General features: G+C 46.6%; 1 protein-coding gene across 3 annotated transcripts; it reads right to left on the bottom strand.

Annotated features, from left to right (window-relative positions):
- Positions 1-9289: 9289 nt before the first annotated feature.
- On the bottom strand, positions 9290-19436 carry GABARAPL2 (GABA type A receptor associated protein like 2). Of its 3 annotated transcripts, none has more exons than XM_025268428.3 (4): positions 19275-19436; positions 18893-18948; positions 17582-17754; positions 9290-9918 (listed from the first exon to the last, which is right to left on the bottom strand). In XM_025268428.3, the coding sequence occupies exons 1-4, from the start codon at positions 19306-19308 to the stop codon at positions 9852-9854; spliced, it is 330 nt and encodes a 109-aa protein (XP_025124213.1). In that variant the 5' UTR covers positions 19309-19436; the 3' UTR covers positions 9290-9851. The 3 variants fall into 3 exon arrangements, with proteins under 3 accessions (XP_025124213.1, XP_025124212.1, XP_025124211.1); XM_025268427.3 differs by having other exon boundaries at positions 9290-9890; XM_025268426.3 differs by having other exon boundaries at positions 9867-14205.
- Positions 19437-21471: the final 2035 nt, after the last annotated feature.

Raw genomic sequence — 21471 nt, 5'->3', positions numbered from 1 at the left:
AGGGATTGAACCTGGGCCACAGCAGTGAAAGCCCCAAATCCTAACCACTGGACCACCAGGGAACTCCCAGATTGTGAGTATGTCAAAGTCACTGGAAACAGTTCCTCTCTAGTTACTGCTCCAAATCTATACACAGTTAATTTTGTTTCATTTCCCTTTCAATTTTCAGGGGTACTTTTTACCAAAAAAAGTTATGTAAAATTTCAAACAATTTTTTTTTTTTTTAAAAGGTACATTCAGAAAGGTCTTCCATCTTTGTCCCCTGACTTCTGTTTCTTCCCCCAGCAGTAGCCATTTTTTTAGTTGGTGATCAGTTCAATTTGGTCACTAAGTCATGTCCGACTCTTTGCAGCCCCATGGACACCAAGCCTCCCTGTCCATCAAAAACTCCCAGAGTTTACTCAAACTCATGTCTCTTGAGTTGGTGATGCCATCCAACCATCTCATTCTCTGTCGTCCCCTTCTCCTGCCCCCAATCCCTCCCAGCATCAGGGTCTTTTCAGATGAGTCAGTTCTTCGCATCAGGTGGCCAAAGTAATGGAGTTTCAGCTTCAGCATCAGTCCTTCCAATGAATATTCAGGACTGATCTCCTTTAGGATGGACTGGTTGGATCTCCTTGTAGTCCAAGGGACTCTCAAGAGTCTTCTCCAACACCACAGTTCAAAAGCATCAATTCTTCACTGCTCAGCTTTCTTTATAATCCAACTCTCACATCCATACATGACCACTGGAAAAAACCATAGCCTTGACTAGATGGACCTTTGTTGGCCAAGTGATGTCTCTGCTTTTTAATATGCTGTCTAGGTTGGTCATAACTTTTTTAGTTGGTGATAAACATTTCAAATTCTTTCCTTTTGAAATACTCTGTGAATAGAATATTTTGTATTTTTGCCAGTGTGTCTTTTGGGTAGATTTCTTAGAGGTGGGATTCACTGTGTCGAAATGTAAATGAACACAAAAGTTTTCTGTATTGAAATCCGTCTTCAAAGTTCTGTTTCTAAATACAAGTGCAAATGAAAAAGCAAAATGTAGGACAGCATTGTAACATTCCATTTCTGTAGAAATGGATGAAAGGTATATATCTATGTTTTGCTACACTGTCTCTGAATAGACACCTGGGAAACCACGAACACAGGCCTGAGGGGAAGGAAAGAGAATGGCTGGGGCCTGAGAGCAGGAAGGAGACTTTTCTTTGAATACATTTTATGATCGATTATTTTTAAAATTTTAAACCATGTTAGTATAATAACTTTTTTATTTTTTTTTTTTTTAAATCAGGCATTTATAAACAAGAAAGCATACATTAATTACATAAAAATAGTTTTCGAATAGTAGAGTAAGTCGTCATATTGTCATTAGCAGCAGCAAAGGAGAGAAGGGGACGGCGATGCGGACGCTCCTGGCGGGCACCAGGGTGGAGCTGTGGTTTTTTTCCTTAATTGAAAAAAAAAAGTGTCGTTTGTGACTCCTGACTTAAAGCAAGAACAAGACAGCCCCCCAAGCCCGGTGAGCAGGCATGAAGGACGGGTGGGGTTGCCCAGGAAGCCGGTGGGCATGTTCTTCCTCTGTAATAACTTTTTTTAAAGTAAATTTTATTTTATTATTATTTTTTAAATCGTTGGCTGTGCTACGTGGCATATGAGACCTTAGTTCTCCGACCAGAGGTCAAACCTGCTCCCCCTGCACTGGCAGTACAGAATCTTCACCACTGGACCACCAGGGAAGTCCCTAAGTAAATTTTCAAAAATGAAAAAAAAAAAAGAAAAAATTTAAAGTTGTTTTAAACTGTAGAAACATCACAATATACTCAGAAGTGACATTATATAGGGAAGAGGGACTCAGCATGCTTTAGGCAGCTAATTCCACAGAATTCTCTCTTTGCTCACAAAATGTCTTCTGAAATCTGGCTCTTTCAGGGTAGATAACATTTTCAGCATGGTTTTCTCTTCATTCTGTGTTCACGAGTGGGTGCTAATGTTACGACTATGTGTGCATAACTTTTATTCTCTTTTTCTGTAGAGTTTTAAAAAGTTGGCTTGATTTAAATAATTTTGCGTATATATTCCATGTAGTCATTTCTGCCTCAAAGTGTGCAGTTAAATGCCTTGTTTTCTGGAGTTTTTCCGTGCCAAGCATTAGCTCACTGTCTAGGGAGCCAGCCGATGTGGAGAAAATGACCCTGGCTGGCTGCGGCGCCCTGCTGGGGAGAGGCAGGGCCCGCCAGTCCGGTCGCCTCCGTGGCTGGTGGAAGGCTCCCTCCACCTGGACCCGGGCAACACTTTGGGGCTTTCAGGCAACGTTCTGAGCAAGCTTTACCAGTTTGCAAGACCCAGGTCCCTTGCTGGAGAGTCAGATAGCTTAGGACAATGTTAGGTTTTTAACGGCCACGCCCTCCTGTGATGATATCTGGGGCAGTCAAGGGAGCTGTCAGGAGGAGTCCCCTGAAGCAGCAGGTTCTGGAAACTGGGAAACAGCTTCTAAGCAGAGAGCTAATGCGCATGTGCTCGCTTTCAAGGGCTCAGGCAATTCTTTCCACTGGAACAAAGGCAGCTACTCTGAAGGAATGGTAGGATACGCACAGAGCCAAGGAGGCATGTATTTTGGAGAACAAAACTTGATTTCCCAGCAGGAAGAGCTCTTTTTATGCCACATCTTGAAGAATCATATTTAATAGTTAGCTTCCACTTCTTCTAAACATGAATCCATTTAAACCTAAATATGTTTGTACTGGGTCTATGACTGACTTTCTGGAAGAATGTCCAAATGGATCCAAAACAAATCTTAAGCAGTACTTGTGGTCCAAGATGGGGAGGAAAATTCTGTAGAGAGATTCTTCAGGGCTGCAGGCAAATTCACATGCATTCGTTTTTTATTTCTTGAAACCAGGGCCCGAAAACTAATCAAAGGGGATGGAAGTCACAGCAGGGGTCATTGCTGCGTGGGGGAAGATGGGAGAAGGGAGTTGAGTAGAAAAAGACCCAAGGCAACTTCTAGAATGATGGATACATTCCATGTTTCAACTGGAGAGTTGATTACATGGATGTAAACATTTGTCAAAATGTATTAAGCTGTACACTTAAGATCTGTGCATTTTATTATATGGAATCATATCTCAATATAAAAATGTTAAAAAAAAAAAAAACCTAGTCGTTATCCATGACTTGGCATAGTAGAATAAACTTTGGTTTAGATATTTAAGTGTTAATAATTATGTCCTAGTACCAATTGTGTCACTACTTCCTATATGGATGCAGAGAAAGCATTTAATCTCTGAATTTTAACCTGTCACCCTATCTAGAAAATGAGGCCCCAAGGTTAAGATGTTCAGTTTTTTCAACATTGAGATGAGATTTCTCATAAAAATTCTTAATTGGGTAGATAATGCAAAGAGAAATTTTCTCCAAGGAACTTAACTCATTGACACTGTGAGATATGTATGGCCTCAGTCATGTTGGTAACAAGAGAGGAATGGAAGTAATTTTTGTCTCAGTAACCCAGGCACTGTAATAACACTGTAATACAATGTAATAACAATGTATTAAAAAGCAAAGACATCACTTTTCCGACAAAAATCATATAGTCAGGGCTGTGGTTCTTCCAGTAGTCATGACGGATGTGACTATTGGACCATAAAGAAGGCGGAACACCAAAGAATTGATGCTTTCGAACTGTGGTGTTGGAGAAGACTCTTGAGAGTCCCTTGGACTGCAAGGAGATTAAACCAGTCCATCCTAAAGGAAATCAATCCTGAATATACATTGGAAGAACTGATGCTGAAGCTGAAACCCCAGTACTTTGGCCACCTGATGCAAAAAAGACCCTGATGCTGCGAAAGATTAAAGGCAGAAGGAGAAGAGGGTGACAGAGGATGAGGGGATTAGATGACATCTCCAATTCAGTGAACTTGGGCAAACTCCGGGAGATGGTGAGGGACAGGGAGGCCTAGGGTGCTGCAGTCCGTGGGGTCACAAAGAATCGGACACGACTCGGCCACTGAACAACAACAAGCCCCGGCTCTGGATTATCATGTAGATTTTTTGTCCCTCATCCCAGTGAGCTAGCAGGATGAGGAATTAGCTTCTAGAACTGTGTTCAGCACTGCTCTTCAGTCTCCAAATTCAGGAACTGTCTCAATAGGAAAAAGGCAAAGGCAGAAAGTCGCTCCAAGTGAGAACCCAGGCTGCCAAATGTTGGTCTCAAACACATGTTCCCTGAACTTGGGCTTGGCTCCATGAGAAGAGCTCACAATGGAAACAGTGATGGCTGTTTGCTCAGGCAGCCAAGAGAATGAAAAGCGCATTGAAACCCGGCAGTGTCTCCATGGGGAGAGGCACTGCGGGCCCCTGGGTGGTGAGACCAACCTGACAACAGAGCAGGATCACAGGGCCCATTCCCAGCATCTTTCTGCAGTTCAACAACAGGCCTTTATGTGCATCCTCTCAGGAAATCACGGAGAAATTAAACTGTGGGCAACCCAAGCTTTGCCCAGCAATAGATGCACACTCAACCCAGTTTGCCCTGTTTTCATTGAATTTGATTCAGTTAACTGAGAGAAAGCAAAGAGTTCTTTTCAATGTGTGTTCCCTGTCCCTCCCCTGTAAGATTTCACCAACTTCCTTTTTTTATCACTGCCCCTTGTGGACTATTTTGACCTCCAGTGTCAGACTTTATTTTTGGGGGCTCCAAAATCACTGCAGATGGTAATTCAAGCCATGAAATTAAAAGACACTTGCTCCTTGGAAGGAAAGTTATGACCAACCTAGATAACATATTAAAAAGCAGAGATATTACTTTGCCAACAAAGGTCCATCTAGTCAAGGCTATGGTTTTTCCAGTGGTCATGTATGGATGTGAGAGTTGGACTGTGAAGAAAGCTGAGCAGTGAAGAATTGATGCTTTTGAACTGTGGTGTTGGAGAAGACTCTTGAGAGTCCCTTGGACTACAAGGAGATCCAACCAGTCCATCCTAAAGGAGATCAGTCCTGGATGTTCCCTGGAAGGACTGATGCTGAAGCTGAAACGCCAGTACTTTGGCCACCTCATGTGAAGAGTTGACTCACTGGAAAAGACCCTGATGCTGGGAGGGATTGGGGGCAGGAGAAGGGGACGACAGAGGATGAGATGGCTGGATGGCATCACCAACTCGATGGACATGAGTTTGAGTGAACTCCGGGAGTTGGTGATGGACAGGGAGGCCTGGTGTGCTGCAATTCATGGGGTCACAAAGAGTCGGACACGACTGAGCGACTGAACTGAACTGAGTGCCATTTCAGTTGGTATTTTCATGCTATACTTTGTCCTTTCCCCAGTGGTATTGTGACTGTCCTCCCAGCCCAGCACCTCAGTGACTGCCGGGCTGAGGAAAACAGCTGGCAGCAAAGAACTAGGCTTTGGGGTGAGGTAGCAGGAGTCTCCACCAACTCCAGGGTTCGGTCACCTGTGCTGACACAGGCAGATGGTGCCTCCCAGTTCTCTGCCTCTCTCATCAAAGATGAGGGCCGATGAGAGTTACTGTTTTGATTACATGTACTTTGGGGAAATTCTGTTCTAAAATAAAGGATGGCACATAAATTATGGTGCAAAGGTTGTAAGCCCAAATATATCCAGGAATTGAAAACCTTTAAAAAGTAGATGGAGTGAACTGGAAAGCTATTTGTCCAAAGAGGAGCCATTTTGTTGTTGTTGTTGTTCTGGCCAACTGTTGCCAGATCTTCAGAAATTTTTGAGGAGAAGCAAGAAAGTTGTATTTCTAGATGTATGTTTAGGGACCACGTAAGAGACACAGGCGTTCGGTTTGTAACCTCTGGTCTAGCAGAACAAAGATGGATTTTGGCTACAGATTTGAGTCTGAGTTGTGGCTCCAGGAGGCTCTGAGCGTCTGATCGTGGGTGGGTAAGTGCGTTTTCAAGAGTGTCAGTATCCTCACCTTTGACTGAGGGTGGGGTGACACCCCCGGCAGTGGGGTTGTGGCCATGAGCTGAGACACCGTTCAGCACAGGCTTGAGGAGGGCTGCTTGCCACATGTGCAAGGCCAGCCTTGGTCTCCGGCTGCTGCTCATAAGGGACTCTCTTTTGCAGTTTACTGATCCGGATTTCCAGAGCTGCTTCTAACAAACCTGAGAGATCATCCATAGGAGAAGCCTGTTGGGCAAATGATTTGGAGCCCCTTGCCGTGCACCAGGCTCTTCCCACATGCACCACCCCTTCCCACATCTGGAAGCAGCAGCTTGTCTCTAGCAGCTAAGGAGGCGAGGAAGCAGGGCTGTTGAGCACAGAGATATATATATATATAGATCCTCCTACCTAGCTTTTGGGGCCTTGTCTTCGCGATGTCAACCACCAGGATTTTTTTTTCTCCCTGAGGAAATAAAGATGAAGAGGGGAACTTTAAATCCCCAGTTGTGCTTTTTTAAAGCATTCTACCATTCAGTCTAATGAAGAGTGAGGCTTTTGAGAATAAAAACATGTACACTGCCTCCTGAATTCTTGAAGCAGATGCTTGGGCTGCCTTTGGGATTGGTGCCCTGGTTGCGCTGTGCTGGGCCTTTGTGGCTGCACGGCCTCTCCTCTCATTGCAGGGGCTACCTTCTGGCTGCGGTGCTCCGGCTCCTCCTCGCAGTGGCTTCTCTTGTGGAGCACAGGCCCCGGGGCCCGTGGGCTTCAGCAGCTGCAGCGCATGGGCTCCCGGGCTCCAGCGCGCAGGCTGAGCTGCTCCTCGGCGTGTCCGCAGGATCTGCCCCAAGCCAGGTTCAAACCCTGGCGGAGTCTTTACCACAGAGCCACCACTCTTTCCCAACTCTTAAAAGACAGTAGCTGTTCCAAATTGTTTTTCCTAGATTTTTTTTAAAGTTTTGCTTTTCCACATTTAGATGTTTAATTCATCTTGAATTTATTTGATGCCGTATTTAATCTATATTCATATATATATACTAAAAACCCATTCTGAAGTAACAGATGAGCAGGTTCATCCCCCTCTGATTCTTCACGCCATGACTGCTGTATTTTAAACATGGGCCTCACTCTGGGTCTCCGCTGTGTTCCCTGGTTTGTGTGTCTGTTTCTTTGCCACAAGGCACAGTCTTAATTACTTAATTACTGCTAACACAGATCTCCCTGGCTTGTTTTTCTTAACATTTCCTTGTTATCTTGGCTTCTGCTCTCCAATTAATGGACTTTTGCCAGCAACTGTCAGATTACACAGACACACCTCTGATTTCAGTAAAAATTTCAATTTTTATTGAAACTGTATTAAACTCACAGGTTAATCTGGGGGCAATGTGCATTTTTATAGTCCTGGATGTTCTCATCCTTGAATATGGTGTATTAGGGTTATCTCTTTTTTATGTCCCTCAGTAGTAATCAGTTTTTTCATAAAGGTCTTACATATCATATTGTTTATTCCTATGCACATATTCATTTTAGTTTTATTGAAAATGAATTTTTTTTCCTATAATATTCCCTAATTGGTCATAACTGGTGTGTAGAAACATCAATATTTGTGACTGATCTGGTATCCACCAGCCATGGAGAACTTCCTTCTTCTAATTTGTATAGATTAGCTTAGATTTTTCTGTGTCGATTATCACAGTCTGTATATTACAGTGTTCCTTTCTGATTCTTTTGCCTCTCCTTTACTTTTCCTCTCATTATCTTAGTTTTATGCCAAAACAAAGTTCAGAAAAGCACTGATAGCAGACTTCTTAATAGCGTCATTGAGATATAATTCATATACCACAGAGTTCACCCTTCGGATTTCCTTTTTCAGTTACTGTTTTTAATAGGAATGCCTCTGAAATTTTACCATATTAAGTAACCAACTGTTGCGGTCCCATTTGTTAACTGGTTCATTATTTCCCTGATAACTTGTTATGCCACATGTTTTATACACAGATCAATTCCTGGGTTTTGTTCCATTAAAATATTTGTCTATACCAATGTCAGTACCACACTGCCTCATTCACCATAGCTTTATTTACTAAAATGTACATATTTGCTACATGTTTTTATGAATCCCCTTTATCAAATTAAAGAACTCTTAATTTACTTAGAAGTTAAATAGGTTTTGAGTTGTTTCAGGTGCTGTTCCTTCATCTGTTGAGATGACCATATAGGTCAGTGTCTGCAGGCCCGCACTCCTTTAGTCTGGCCTCCGGGGTCTTGTTTGGAATGAAGAATGCGAACACCTTCCATTTGTTGGGGCTTCCCTTGTGGCTCAGCTGGTAAAGAATCTACCTGCAATGTGGGAGACCTGGGTTCGATCCCTGGGTTGGGAAGATCCCCTGCAGAAGGGAAAGGCTACCCACTCCAGTATTCTGGCCCAGAGAATTCCATGGACTGTATAGTCCATGGGGTTGCAAAGAGTCGGACACTGAGCGACTTTCACTTTCACTTTTCCATTTGTTGGGAGTCTGAGTTCTGTAAAGAGCTCAAAGGTATTCTGTGTATCCCTTGACCTGGAACCAGAGCCTCGCCCACGGGCTTTCACTGCTGTTTCTAGGCTGCTCTTCCCAGGCTCTGCATCCTCTCCCTTCCCTGGTTTGTTGCTGTTCAGTCCCTAAGTCGTGTCCTACTCTTTGCAACCCCATGGACCACAACAGCAAGGCTCCTCTGTCCTCCACTCTCTCCCCGAGTTTGCTCAACTTCATGTCCATTCAGTTGGTGACTGCATCACCCTTCCTTGATTAACAAGTGTTTGAATCTGCCCTTTGGAACTCAGGGAAGGTCATGGAGGCTGGAGTCTATTTCCCTACAGGAACAGGTCACATGGAAAGGTTTCCATGCCCAGGAGCCACACAGCATCTGCTGGGTTTCAGTAATAATGATAAACCTACACAATGCAATACTAAAATAAATGAAAAGGCTTTCTATGAACTGGTATGGAAAGATCATCATGACATACTGTTCACTGAAAAAAAGTATATATAATGTGTTCTAAGTATATATAATGTGTTCTCTTTTGTATAAGAAAAAAAATTTTTGAACATATATTCACATATAACTGGACTTCCAAAAACAAATTCTGAAAAGAATGTGCCAGTAAAAGAAGTTCCCCAAAAGGTGGAGGGTTAGGGTAGTCAGAAAACAGCAGTGGGAGAAAGGACTTCTTGACATATACTTTTTTAGAGATTATATTGACCACTTAAAACAAGTCCCTCCTGACAGAGGCTTCCTGTGCCCAGCTGTTCTGCCGTGGGCCCCACAAACCCTCCTCCTGGCCTGGCGAACGCAGGAGCTCCTTCTCTCATGCATCTAAGACAAGGTGAGTAAAGGACAAGGCCACACTGCAGCGCCTTTATAAGAGGAAGTTTTATTGTTAATTATTTTCCTTAATAGTTTCAGAAAGAGGAACAGATCAGCTCAGTCCACCATGACTGGCAGTTGGCAAAATCTAGTAAAGCAAGTGTTCTGACTGCTATGGATTTAATTTGGATGCTTTTAACACTTCATCATCTAACACTTCAAACATAATCCAGAATAAATGCATCATATCCCCTTTCACTTTAATTCCCACCTCCCTCACTTCAATATGGAAATATCTTCATTAAATAAGATTCCCAGAGGAACAGGTTCTCTGGAGGGTACAGCCATAAGGACAGTGCACAAAGAAAAACTCAAAATAAAACTCTGCAGGATAATTTACTAGTCTAAGGAAACAAAACCTTCCAATATATTAAGAAGTAAATCCAGTTACAAATGCACTGAGAGGTCTATGTGAAGAGGTTCTGGTAGAGTAACTGAAAATGGCCGGCTATTTACAAGATCCACAGCGGGAGCGCTGCACCAGCCCAGCGCCGGCCCTCAGAAGCCGAAAGTGTTCTCGCCACTGTAGGCCACGTACAAGAATCCATCTTCATCTTTTTCCTTCTCGTAAAGCTGTCCCATAGTTAGGCTTGAAGGAGAGAAACAAAAAGAGAACACTGAGAACTGGGGTTGATGACTGAGTCCAGCTTTTGGGAGAAAAATGGTTTGAGGATAAGGAGCCCACTACTTAAACTAGCTACTCTCTGTAACACCTCTGGTGGGAGGTTGATAAAAGTAATTAAGCCTCGGGGAATCGGGGATTAGACTAGAGTCAGCCTCATATCTCAAGGCAAGGCCATCTGACGCACCCTCACTCTGAGGAAATCCTTCAGAAGCCAGCCCCAGCTCCCAAGGAGTGCTTTCACAATGCTTCCTGAACGCCAGGGGCAGGGGAGAAAACCGAAACAAGAGCCCAAGAGCCCATCTGTGGGAGTGGAGGACAAAGGTGGGGAAGAGTGCCTCCTTCCAGCTGGCCTCTGAAGATTTATAACTAGTACCTGACATGATTCCTATGGAACCTCCCCCGCCAGAAACCTGTGCCCGAGACCTGCATCAGCGTCATCAAAGGGAAGCTACTCTCCTCGCACATAGTGCAAGCAGCTCTCAGATTGTATCGGGAGCCAAGGAAGTCCTGCCTAAGAAGCCTCCGTGAACAGACACTGCTCCAGCTAAGCATGCGGGGGAGGAGAGCTGGCTTCCCTTAGCAGTGCAACAGACTGCAGCAGAGGAGACCTGAGCGTGCTCTGCCGTAAAGCCAAGCTGCACGGGCTCCAGAGTTAAGACGAGGAACACCTGAGCTCTGGCCACCTGACCGCACCACTGGAGACGAGCAGGAGGTGCAGACACGTGCTGAACGGGGCATGACTACGTGTCAGGGAGATGGGGTGTCAACCAGCAGTCTGGGAACCAGCTCAAGACATGAGAGGTCACTAAGCCCAAAGAGGCCACAACAGATGCCTCCATGCAGGACTCAGTAAAACCAGGGCCAGCAGGTACACAGAGAGGGGTCGGGGCCTCAAGCTGGTAAAGACAAGGCTGCCCCACGGCCCTGCTTTGCTCCTGGCTGCTGTGAGACCTCCACGTAAACGGGCAGAGACCACATTTCTGTATAAAGGGGAAGTTTCTTCCTGCCTCTCTAGAGGGCTGGCTGTGTGGGCAGGTGAGAATTAGTAACAATGTAGGAGTGGATGAGTATGAATACAAAATAGCCTGTCCCGGGCGTCCTGTACAATAAGAACTGTGCTCTGCCAGGCTCTGAGGACTCCCTGAAGCAGCACTGTCCACGAGAAATTTCTGCTTTGATAGACACATCCTATGTTTCTGCTGTCCAATGCAGCAGCCACTGTGCACCTGTGTTCAGCGCTTGAAAAGCGGTTCATCTGAATTGTGATGTGCTGTAAGTGTAAAGTATACACAAGATTTCAGTGTCAAAGTATAGGAAAAAAAGATGTAAAATTATCTCAATTTCGATTACATGTGGAAGTGATGACATTTTGGGTATATCAGATAGGTGAGATATACTATTCTTGTTTAACGTGGCTGCTAGAATACGTAGAATCACACAGGTGGCTTGTGTGCCACTTTATGGACCGAACTGCCCTGGAACACGTGAGGACCCGGGGGCAGCCTGTTCCGAGTGGCGGGCCTCCACCTCAGCTGCAGAAACAATGAGGAGCTTGAAAAACATGCCCAAGCCCTCCCCCAGACCAATTAAAGCAGAATCTCTGGAGGTAGGATCCAGGATCAATAAGTTTTAAGATGCCCAAGATGATTCCTTGTACAGCCAAGTTGAGAAACAATCCTTTTGCCAGAGGGGGAGATGCCTATCTATAAGAGCACCTTACTAGGAAGAAGAGGGACAAGCCAGGAAGTGGAGTAAGGAGCCAGCAACTAGCAAAAGGCTGGAATGAGTAGCCACATCTCTCACCAAGACTTTTAGCTCCGGTGACTGGCACCCTAAAAGTGAAGTGAAAGTGAAGTTGCTCAGTTGCATCCGACTCTTTGCGACCCCATGGACTGTAGCCCACCAGGCTCCTCAGTCCATTGAATTTTCCAGGCAAGAGTACTGGAGTGGGGTGCCATTTCCTTCTCCAGGGGATCTTCCCAACCCAGGGATTGAACCCGGGTATCCCGCACTGCAGGCAGACGCTTTACCGTTTGAGCCACCAGGGAAGCCCACTGGCACCCTAAGGAACCCAGCTTTTCCCTGAGAATCCTCAAAATGAGGCAAAGGGGAAAAGAGCTGCTGCCCTCGCCACCGCTCCGCACCACCTAGTACACGTGTGCAGGTCGCTCCTGATGAGACCTGGACTACAGTTTCCCCAGAGCCGTTCCCATGGGGCCTGGAAGCAACAGGCACTGTGCAATTCAAAGGCAGCAACCCCTGCTTGTCTACGTCAAGTTTGGTTCCTTCTGCCAGCCTAAGTTCTGCTCTTCTAGCAAGTTACAAGCTCAAGGGCAGTGACTCGAAATCCTGCTGCTGAGTTAGAAATACCAGAGGAGCTTTATAAACCCCCGGCTCTGAATGCTGTCTGCAGTGAATGACCATGGGCCCACTGCTAAGGCAAGCTCGGAGACTCTGATGGGGTTGTGGGAGGGAGCTCTATAACCATGTGCTTTCTGTCTTTAGATTCCATTGTCTTTTGGTAAAACTTGGATTTATAAATCTGTTTACCAGTGCCCTAGCAGCTACAGAGGCCAATCATAAAAATTCTAACTATAATAGCAAACGCTTAATGTGCCAAGCACTTGTTCTAAGTGTATTTCATACATAACTCTTTACCCTCAGAACAGTCTTAGGAGGCAGGTACAATCATAACCCATAGTTGACAGACAATAAAAGTGAAGCACAGAGGTTAAATAATTCTCCCCAGGTCACACAGCTAGGAGATACCCTCGCCACCAAGGTGTGCCGCCTTCACGTGAATACACAACTGGATCTAACAACCAAGCGTCAGCGTTCTAGTACCTTCTGCAAAGATTGCCCTTAGAACAGCGCTCCTCACATGTGTACATGCATACGGAATCACCTGGATGTCTTGTTAAAATGCCATTTAGATTCTGAAGGTCAAGGTCAAGCCTGAGGTTCTACATTTCAAACAAGTTCCCAGGGAAACCCCTGCTGCAGCCTCTGTACCACACGCTGAGCAGGTCTTAGGGCCCCTCCTTCAGATCGTGTGTTTTCCTAACTAGACGGCTTTGCCTAGTGACTCTAAGAGCCTGCTCGCTGTTCTCCGTTTCTCTGCCACGCAGCATCATGCGGAGTCTACTCAGTTGGCAAGAGCACTATGTCCTTATACTCAGGTATCCCTTGGGCAGGAACTTGAAAACCGACTGCTCATGGCTGGGATCTAAACGCTCCAGTCCGCGCCCATGACTGGACACCTGGTTCCAAGGCTTCCTAGTGCCGAGAAAGCATCTGTACAGTATGATTTGAAAACAGCACTTGTGCGATCAGGCCACACACACAGCATCAGAATAACTAGGTCTGAAGCCAAAAAAGAGCTGGGCTACAAATGCAGTTTAAAAGTAATTTAAAAAAACAAGTCCCATTAAAAGGATAGCCAAGCAGAAGCGCAGGGATGTAAATCGCGCCTCTCTTCTCCAGGCACAGCAGAAGGCTGGCTGCTCCTTTCCGACAAGCCCCACGCCGCTGAGAAGCGGGGCCCCTCAGGATTCGGAGGCCCAGGGCACTCAGCACAGGCGGGCCGCCGCTGGAGCGCCAGGGCGGCGCAGGCAGGCTGCTCGAACGCGTCAGTCAGGCTGGCAACCCACGGGCAGCACCGCAAGGCCAAGGATTCCTGCCCGAGTTACGGCTACAGAAGACGCCCGAGAATGGCCCCCAGCCCGGCACTAACGCTGCGGTGCCGTGTGTTACAGTCATCTAAGGAGGAAGCCACCTTCAAGCTCTCAGTCTGACAGAAGAAACGGGAAAAGCGAACAGCAGATTTGAGGCAAGCCAAGGTGTGGTGGGATCCCAAGTGGCATGACCCTAAACTGCTCCCTAAAACCTTGTCCCCCACCCCTCCATTCAAGATCAAACAGGTCTAGACAAACTAACCAGTAATAAATGCGCTTTTCAGAAGGACCCACATCTAGGAAGAGCCATGCTGCAGAGGACAAACTGGTTTTAAGCTGCTCGACAGCTTAGGCATCGGGGGCAGCTGACCTAGAATCGTGGACGCCCCGTCCCTGCACCAGCTTTCCTTGGCCCCAGCCAAGGTCAGCTTATGGAGGCTGTGGGATCCAGCCTGACTCATGAATTGGCTGGACCGATGGGCCACCTGGCCATCCATCTGCTTTGAAGCCCACGTGCTTCCACTGGACCTGGATCTGTCTCTTTTCCAGCAGGGGAAGCAGGGTGGCGGAGTGAAGGGAGAGGACAGTGGCTACTGCTGTGGATCCTGGAAAGACATGGACCTCAAAGTTAAAATTAATATGGCCCTAGAGGCTCCCTAAAATTCTAAAATACAAAAAACTAACCACTGCTTATTCTTTTTATCAGGTTTTTCTCTGATATAAATACTCTATTCCACTACTAAAATAAACCCTGCTTTGACCCAGAAGTGCTCAAAAGTGTTGAATTGAAGCATATTTCTAAATAAAGTTTAAATGAACTGTTAAGACATCATAACTTCTTTTACACAGTACCTTTTTAAGAGCCAGGAACAAAAGAACCAACAAAAAAAGAGCCAGGAACAATTAAATACCATAATCCTAAACAGCACAGATTTCCCAATGTAACATTCCCAAATTACAACATCTTCAGTTCAGTTCAGTTCAGTCACTCAGTCGTGTCTGACTCTTCGCAACCCCATGAATCGCAGCAGGCCAGGCCTCCCTGTCCATCACCAACTCCCGGATTACTCAAACTCATGTGCATCAAGTCCGTGATGCCATCCAGTCATCTCATCCTCTGTCGTCCCCTTCTCCTCCTGCCCCCAATCCCTCTCAGCATCAGAGTCTTTTCCAATGAGTCAACTCTTTGGCATGAGGTGGCCAAAGTATTGGATATATTTAATTTAATAATATACTTCAGTTTCTATTTAAAACAAGGGATTAATAAGACTCTTATCTGTACTCTAAACAAAGACCACAAGGTAGGCAACACTGCCAGGTCTGGGTTCCCCACTAAAGCCTTGACTGGAAAACTTATACAATAATGATATTCCTTCTCAAGTCCTGTCTACACCAAGACACAGTTTTCCTTTCGTTTCCAGCCTGATTCTAGATGCAGGCACCTAGGCAGAGAATTCAACTTTCCAATGCTAAATGGGAAAAAGCAGTTGAGATCTCCCCTTTCTAAAAAAAAAAAAAGAACTCAGAAAGGATTTAAAATGTACAACTCTTAGGGACTTGCTTCTGTCTCTATTTCTAGAGTCAATATTAACACTGACTACTCAAACAATAATCACACTATTTTACAGGATGGTCGCCTGTGTCCCGGAACACTCCCAAAGCCCACTCTAAGGCAGGAATAATGAAGTTATTTTTGCTCAGCCTCAGACATAAGCAATCCTTGTGTCGATATGCTTGTTATGGGATGGGGGAGGGCTCATCCTTTCTCAACTCTGATTTCCCCAGCCACTCTCCAAAGGCTGCAAACACTGGCTAATGGTTAAAGGAGGCTCCACGCTTCCCTAAGGAGGCTGGAAAGTGCTAAGGAAGAGGCTCCTACTGCCTTGGGGAGGAAGTGGTGAAGCTGAGTCAAACTGTAGCTTTAGGAGGAGACTGCCAATCTTGTCTGTGCAGGAATCAGGTGATCGGCAGTTGCATAAAGCCCGAGGATGTCACATGCCTCCTTTGTTTATAAGCAAACTTGTTTTGAAGACTAAAACCCCCAAACAAAGAACTGCTGCCTTAAATGTGGGCCAGGAAGTCATTAACTGGAGCCAAAGGCGCTGAAGGATCTGGGTGGAGGGGCTGGTTAGTGTGCCTTGGGTCACCGCTGTAACCTGTTTTAGGGAGGATTCTTACCAGGTTGCAAAGGCAAATAAAACTTGAGAGAAAGCAGCCTCTGCTGCCCTGAGAATCACTTTTCATTTCCAGTTCTACTGGGACAGAGGGCATTAGTTAAAATCTGCAGCCATTGTAATTGCTACATTAACAAAATCTTAATACTTCCCTGGTGGCTCAGAGGTTAAAGCATCTGCCTGGAATTCAGGAGACCTGGGTTCGATCCCTGGGTTGGGAAGATCCCCTGGAGAAGAAAATAGCAACCCACTCCAGTCCTCTTGCCTGGAGAATCCCATGGAGGGAGGAGCCTGGTAGGCTACAGTCCATGGGGTCGCAAAGAGTCGGACACAACTGAGCAACTTCACTTTCACTTTTCACTTTCAATGTCTCCAGAAGCCTGCTTCATTTCTTCAAAAAGTATCGGAAGATCAGGATCAAGGAAAACAAAACTCAAGGCTACAGGTCCTACTCACAAACTCGTTCCCACCAAGAAGCCAACTCTGGGAAGGAGAACACACAGGGCCATCAAGGAGCCGCGCAAGCTGCAGGTAGCATGAAGATTTATTTACCTCCACCTCCCCACCACCTTAAGAGAAGCGGAAAGTGACCGCAGATGCGCAGGGCTTCCCTAGCCTCCCCTGGAGAAGAATGCACCCAGCACCACAGTGCCCAGAGGCTTGGAAGGAAGGCTGAGAGCCCAGCGGGGTGACAAGATGACCCCTGGCAACACCACAGCTTCCTAAGCTTGAGCTGCAAGCAGACCAATGGTGCCCATTAGGCAGGGCCTGGCCTTTCTCCTCAGGTAGAGCCCTGGCCTAATGGAAGGCAGACCTTCCATTCTCCCCCATCCTCTGCCAAACATCAGGAAGCAGAAGTGGCAGAGACTGGGAAAGAGAAAACCAGACCTTAAAAACAGCCAAAGTTATTCTATTCGTAGGATATGGGACTAGAATTTGGCTTAGGCCTCTCCTGGAGCTTTCACAGATTTTCAAAAGAAGCATATTTTGGCTACACTGGGCTAGTTCCCAGGGCTTCTTAAAGCCTTAGCATCAGAAGTACTACTTTTGGGGGGATAACAAAATGAAACTCAGGAGGAAGGGGGCCAACATCTGGCTCTGTTACTCACATCAGTAACAGAAAAGAACTGACCAGGGATGCAGATTGAGCCAGAAAATTCTCCTCTCTCCACAGGAGACTAAAGCTAGGCTGTCGCCTACCTCGAAGCGTACTGTAATGCCCCTGCCTCAATTCAGGCCCCAAATATCCCAAAGACTGCTTCCCGGCAGCACAACAGCAAGACAAGAGGGCAGCTACTCTGACAGAATAAAGGGAGGTTAAGTCTATAAAGCGCCGTCTCCAGATACCTGAGGCTCAGGCAGCGGACTCTCACAGTGGCCAGGACTGAGCCTGGAGAGCGAGCAAGCAGGCAAGGTGCTTAACTGAAGCTGAGCTTCAGCAGGGCCCACAGGCTCCTGGGGAAGAACGACAGGACTTATTTCATGGATCATTTGGAGAAAAACCTCATTTCAGGCTTCAGTTCTACTGATGGCTTAAGCCTAATTAAGTCCCGAACTATTTAAAAGGATTCTTGGGTATCTGAGGCTGAATTTCATCTTTTTTTTTTTTTTAAAGTCCAGGCCTTGCTCTTAATCCAAAGTGCACAGACATCTATTGCAGCCCTTTCTTGTTTTCCTTGAGCTCCTGAATGACAGGGAGCACAAAATTCAGATTTCTAATCAGGATCTCTAAAAGTTTTCAGACTTCCAAAGTTCTGAGTTCTGTAAGCAACCAAGCAGATGTCCAATACCAGTAAACACCCCTCACCTGGACTGAGGGACTGTCTTATCCACAAACAGGAAGATCGCCTTTTCAGAAGGAAGCTGGATCCTTTTCCTGATGATCCACATGAACTGAGCCACAGTGATGTCGGATGGAACCAGATACTTCCGTTTGTCAATGTCAACAATCTGAGAGCCTGAGACCTTTTCCACAATCACCTGCAAAAGCAAAGTAAGGTCATGACTGGATTGCTAACGTGACGCTCTGGCCTTGCGTTGCTGGAGTGCTGATTAACAGTGTGTGGGCAAGGAGGTGGGTGGGAAACGGCATAACATGAGCAAATATTCCCCTGGCTTAATAAACCACACACTCTGGAGGTTAGGAATTGCTATAAATGTGTTACAAGGAAACAGTAAGTGCTTTTCTGTGGTCAATTATTAATACAGTTCTCATCCCTGATCTCAGCATGCGTAAGAGCAACACAGCCCTCACTACAAAGCTTTTCAGTACTTTGGGCAGACTTGAGAATATCTGGTAAGGGTTCCTCTACAACCGCTTACTCCACGGCCCCAGAATGGATCTGCCTTCACACTACAGGGAAATTAAGATCCCAAGAAACTCAGGAAATGAGAAGGGACGGATCAATGGGGATGACTGGCAACCCCAGGCAGCCAAGGACCAAGCTCTTCACTTGGCCTGTTGCTTCTCTCTGAACTAAGTTTGAAATCTATCCCTCCTGCCTCTCCCCAAAGTAACTGTTCATAAGCAATAAGCAACAATAACAGGCCTGGATGTCCTCAAAAATAAATAAGGGTTACAGAAATTATTTCCCCCATCAAGGGATAAATACAGGATAAGCATTATTGATCAGTGGCGGTTCAGTTTTGTTTTGTTTTTTTTTTTTTTTGTCAGGAAAGGATGACAGGGTCAGGGTGAGAAAAGGGAACCAGAAGTCAGGTAAAGAGGAAGGCACAAAGTTAAAGATGAATGTCCTGAGACTGAAGTACCACTTTCAAGACCAAAGTGAACGTCTCCCTCCACCACCATTCCCTAAAGTGGCTGTGACCTGTCGCCCTGTCCTAGAACATCATTTCTTACATAATTGGCTAGGGAGCCCAGAGGCTGCAGACAGCTCGCTGGCCTAGATCGCGAGGTTCAGCACCGAAGCATCCTGAACAGCATCCACTACAGCCCCTCAAGTCGCGGCCCTCGACGGCCCCTTACCCAGTGTGGCCCATCTGCCACCACAACCGTGACTGCAGTCTAAACTTGTCAACTGTTGAGCAGCCTTGGCCCCACCACCGGTCCTAGACGGCAGGGGTGACAGAGAGGCGAGGGGGCGGGGAACGCACTCACCGGAACCCGGTCGGGGTATTTCGCTCTGATCTTCGCAGATTCCACGCATCTGTGTTCTGAGGGAGAAAGACACGGGGCTGACGGCCGCGCCTGCTCGCCGGCCGGCTCCCAGAGCCCCGGCCCTCCGCCCTCCGGGACCTGCGCACGCCCCCGGTCTTCTTGGGCGTCCGGACGGGCCCGGTCCTCGGGGCCCCGGCTCCAGCAGGGCCCGCAAAGGGCGGCCCGGGGCGGGTGGGCAACCGCCCTGGGGGCCAGGACCTCGGCCGCCCGAGCCCCGAGGGAAGCACCCGCCCCGCCCGGCCCAGCCTGGGGCGGCCCGAGTGGGGGAGGGGGGCCCCCGCCGCCCCCGCCCCCATGGCCGGGCCAGCAGCCGAGCGCTCACCCAGCGAGTGGTCCTCCTTGAACATCCACTTCATGGCGGCGGCGAAGAAGGGACGCAGCCGGCTCTCGGAGCCGCGGAGCTCAGCGCACCAACCACAACAACAACGACGGCGGTAGCGGCGTCGATACACGGCAGGCGGGACTTCCGGCTGCCGGAGCCTAGCAACCGGGAGGGGCGGGGCTTCCGGCGCCGCTCGCGGGACACCGCGTCAAGGGGCGGGGCCGGGTGGCAAGGGGCGGGGCAGGAGAGGGGCTTAGAGGGGCTCTCGGCCCGGGGAGAGGCTAGAGTGGGCGACAGGGAGGTCTGTGAGGGATACTGATGACTGCGGACCGGGTATTCGAGAGCTGGTAACAGGCGTGGGGTCTCGGTGGACGTTAGTAAAAGGAAGAGGTGAGCAGGGGTCCGGCTGACAGGATAGAGCCCTTACAGGAGACTGTTCAATAAGCAAGTCTGACTGGGGCGTTGGTGACAGGAGGGCAATTTTGTAGGTTTCAGTGACAGAAGAGGGTGCTCTGGTGGCCAGTGATGGCAAGGGGTCTACTTAGGGCTTTGACACTTTGGGGAGGATTCTTTGGAGTGACTGCAGGTTCAGGGCTCAATCTGAGGGATGTGACTGGTTTGAGGGGACTGTGTGGGGAGGGGTACTGATGACAACGCGGGAGTTCAGTACTGAGGACAATCATCATTGTTGCGTTGGACCTAAGAATGGGATTTGAAACAAATCCCAGCTCCTTCCCTCATTGACGAATAAATGAATAAATGTTTAAGAAAAGTTATCCTAACTATGCATTTGGGGAGTGTAACATCACACTGATCACAAAGAGACCCTTTAACTCTAATTGCTAGAGGATTTAGAGGTGACTGTCAGACCCAGAGAATTCCCCTGATACCTAGTCATGAGGTGGGTTTCTTTGGCATTCAGCATCACAACCTAAGGGGGGTGTGTGTGTGTGTGTCCTGCCTGACCATATGCCTTCAGGTTCTCCGGTGATGTCATTCCTTTCTTCCTCCAAGACTCACCAGGGCAGTGTGCTCTGGTTCAGCTCTCTGTTTATGAGCTGGTGAATATGTAAGAAGATATTCACTTAATTGGGCACGTGATCCTTGCCGTGCTTGTGATTCTGATGCATCTGAAAGGCTTGTATGTTTGAACATTGTCATTTATCATTTCCTAAGTTGAAATTCCTGATGGATGCTGTGGAATACAGCTTCATTCTACAAGTATTTCTTGTTTTAAGATTGCTTCCTTGTATTTTTATGAAAAATCCTTTGAATTTCATGCCTGGAAATTTTTGCTGTTGCATGTAAGAGCACTGTTCTAAATGTTGGTGAAAAGCAGTAAACAGAACAGACAACACTTCCACTCTTACAGAGTTTGCATTCTAGTGGGACAAAATGAAAAAAAATATATGTTGGGTAATGATAGGTGCTGTTTAGAAAAATAAAGCATACTTGGTGACTAGTGAGTCACCATGATGGTGGGAGCGAATGCTAATTAGATAAAGTGGTTGGCATATTTCTGGGAATAGGAAGGAGTCCCGTGTGACTGGAGCTGAATATATAAGAAGGTGTGCATTAGGAAGTGAGACCAAAGAGATCTAGAAAAGTGGATTGAGCTTTGAATTCCATTTGAAGAACTTTAGATTTTATTTAGAATGAGATGAGAAGGCAGTGGAGGGTTATAAGCAGAAGTGTGACGTGATATGACTTTCCTAGCTTCTGTGTAGACAGTAGATTATAGGGGATTGAGGATGGAAGTAAGGGAAGAGTTAAGAGGCTATTGTGATAATCCAGGTATAAGATTATGTTGGTTTAAACCAAGATAGTATCTGTGGAGGTGATGGGAAGCAGCTGTGTTCTAGATACATTTTGAAGGTAGATCCAACAAAAATTTGCTGATCAATTGAATATGATTCATGAGGAACAAGTCAGGGTTTTGGAATAATTGAGTTGTCATTTACTGGAACAGGTTGGAGCCAGAGGGGTGGGATGTGCAAATCAAGGGTTTGGTTTTGAATATATTAAGTGTAAGATGCCCAAGAGACACATCCAAGTAAAGATGTAGAGTAGGTAGATGGATCTATGAATCTCAGATTCAGGTTAGAAGTATTTAAAGCTATCAAATTAGATGAGATCTGCTAGAAAGTAAGACAGCATATTAAAAAGCAGAGACATTACTTTGCCAACAAAGGCCCGT

The sequence above is a fragment of the Bubalus bubalis genome, chromosome 18 (assembly GCF_019923935.1).
Source record: "Bubalus bubalis isolate 160015118507 breed Murrah chromosome 18, NDDB_SH_1, whole genome shotgun sequence".
Classification (NCBI taxonomy): Eukaryota; Metazoa; Chordata; class Mammalia; order Artiodactyla; family Bovidae; genus Bubalus; species Bubalus bubalis.
This window is presented reverse-complemented; position numbering and strand designations above follow the sequence as displayed.

Coding starts and splice junctions, on each gene's coding strand:
- GABARAPL2 (XM_025268426.3), bottom strand. CDS start 19,308: ATGAAGTGGATGTTCAAGGAGGACCACTCGCTGG. Junction 17,755..18,892: donor AATACCCCGACCGGGTTCCG/GTGAGTGCGTTC, acceptor TTGCTTTTGCAG/GTGATTGTGGAAAAGGTCTC. Junction 14,206..17,581: donor AAGACAGTCCCTCAGTCCAG/GTGAGGGGTGTT, acceptor ATGTCTTTCCAG/GATCCACAGCAGTAGCCACT.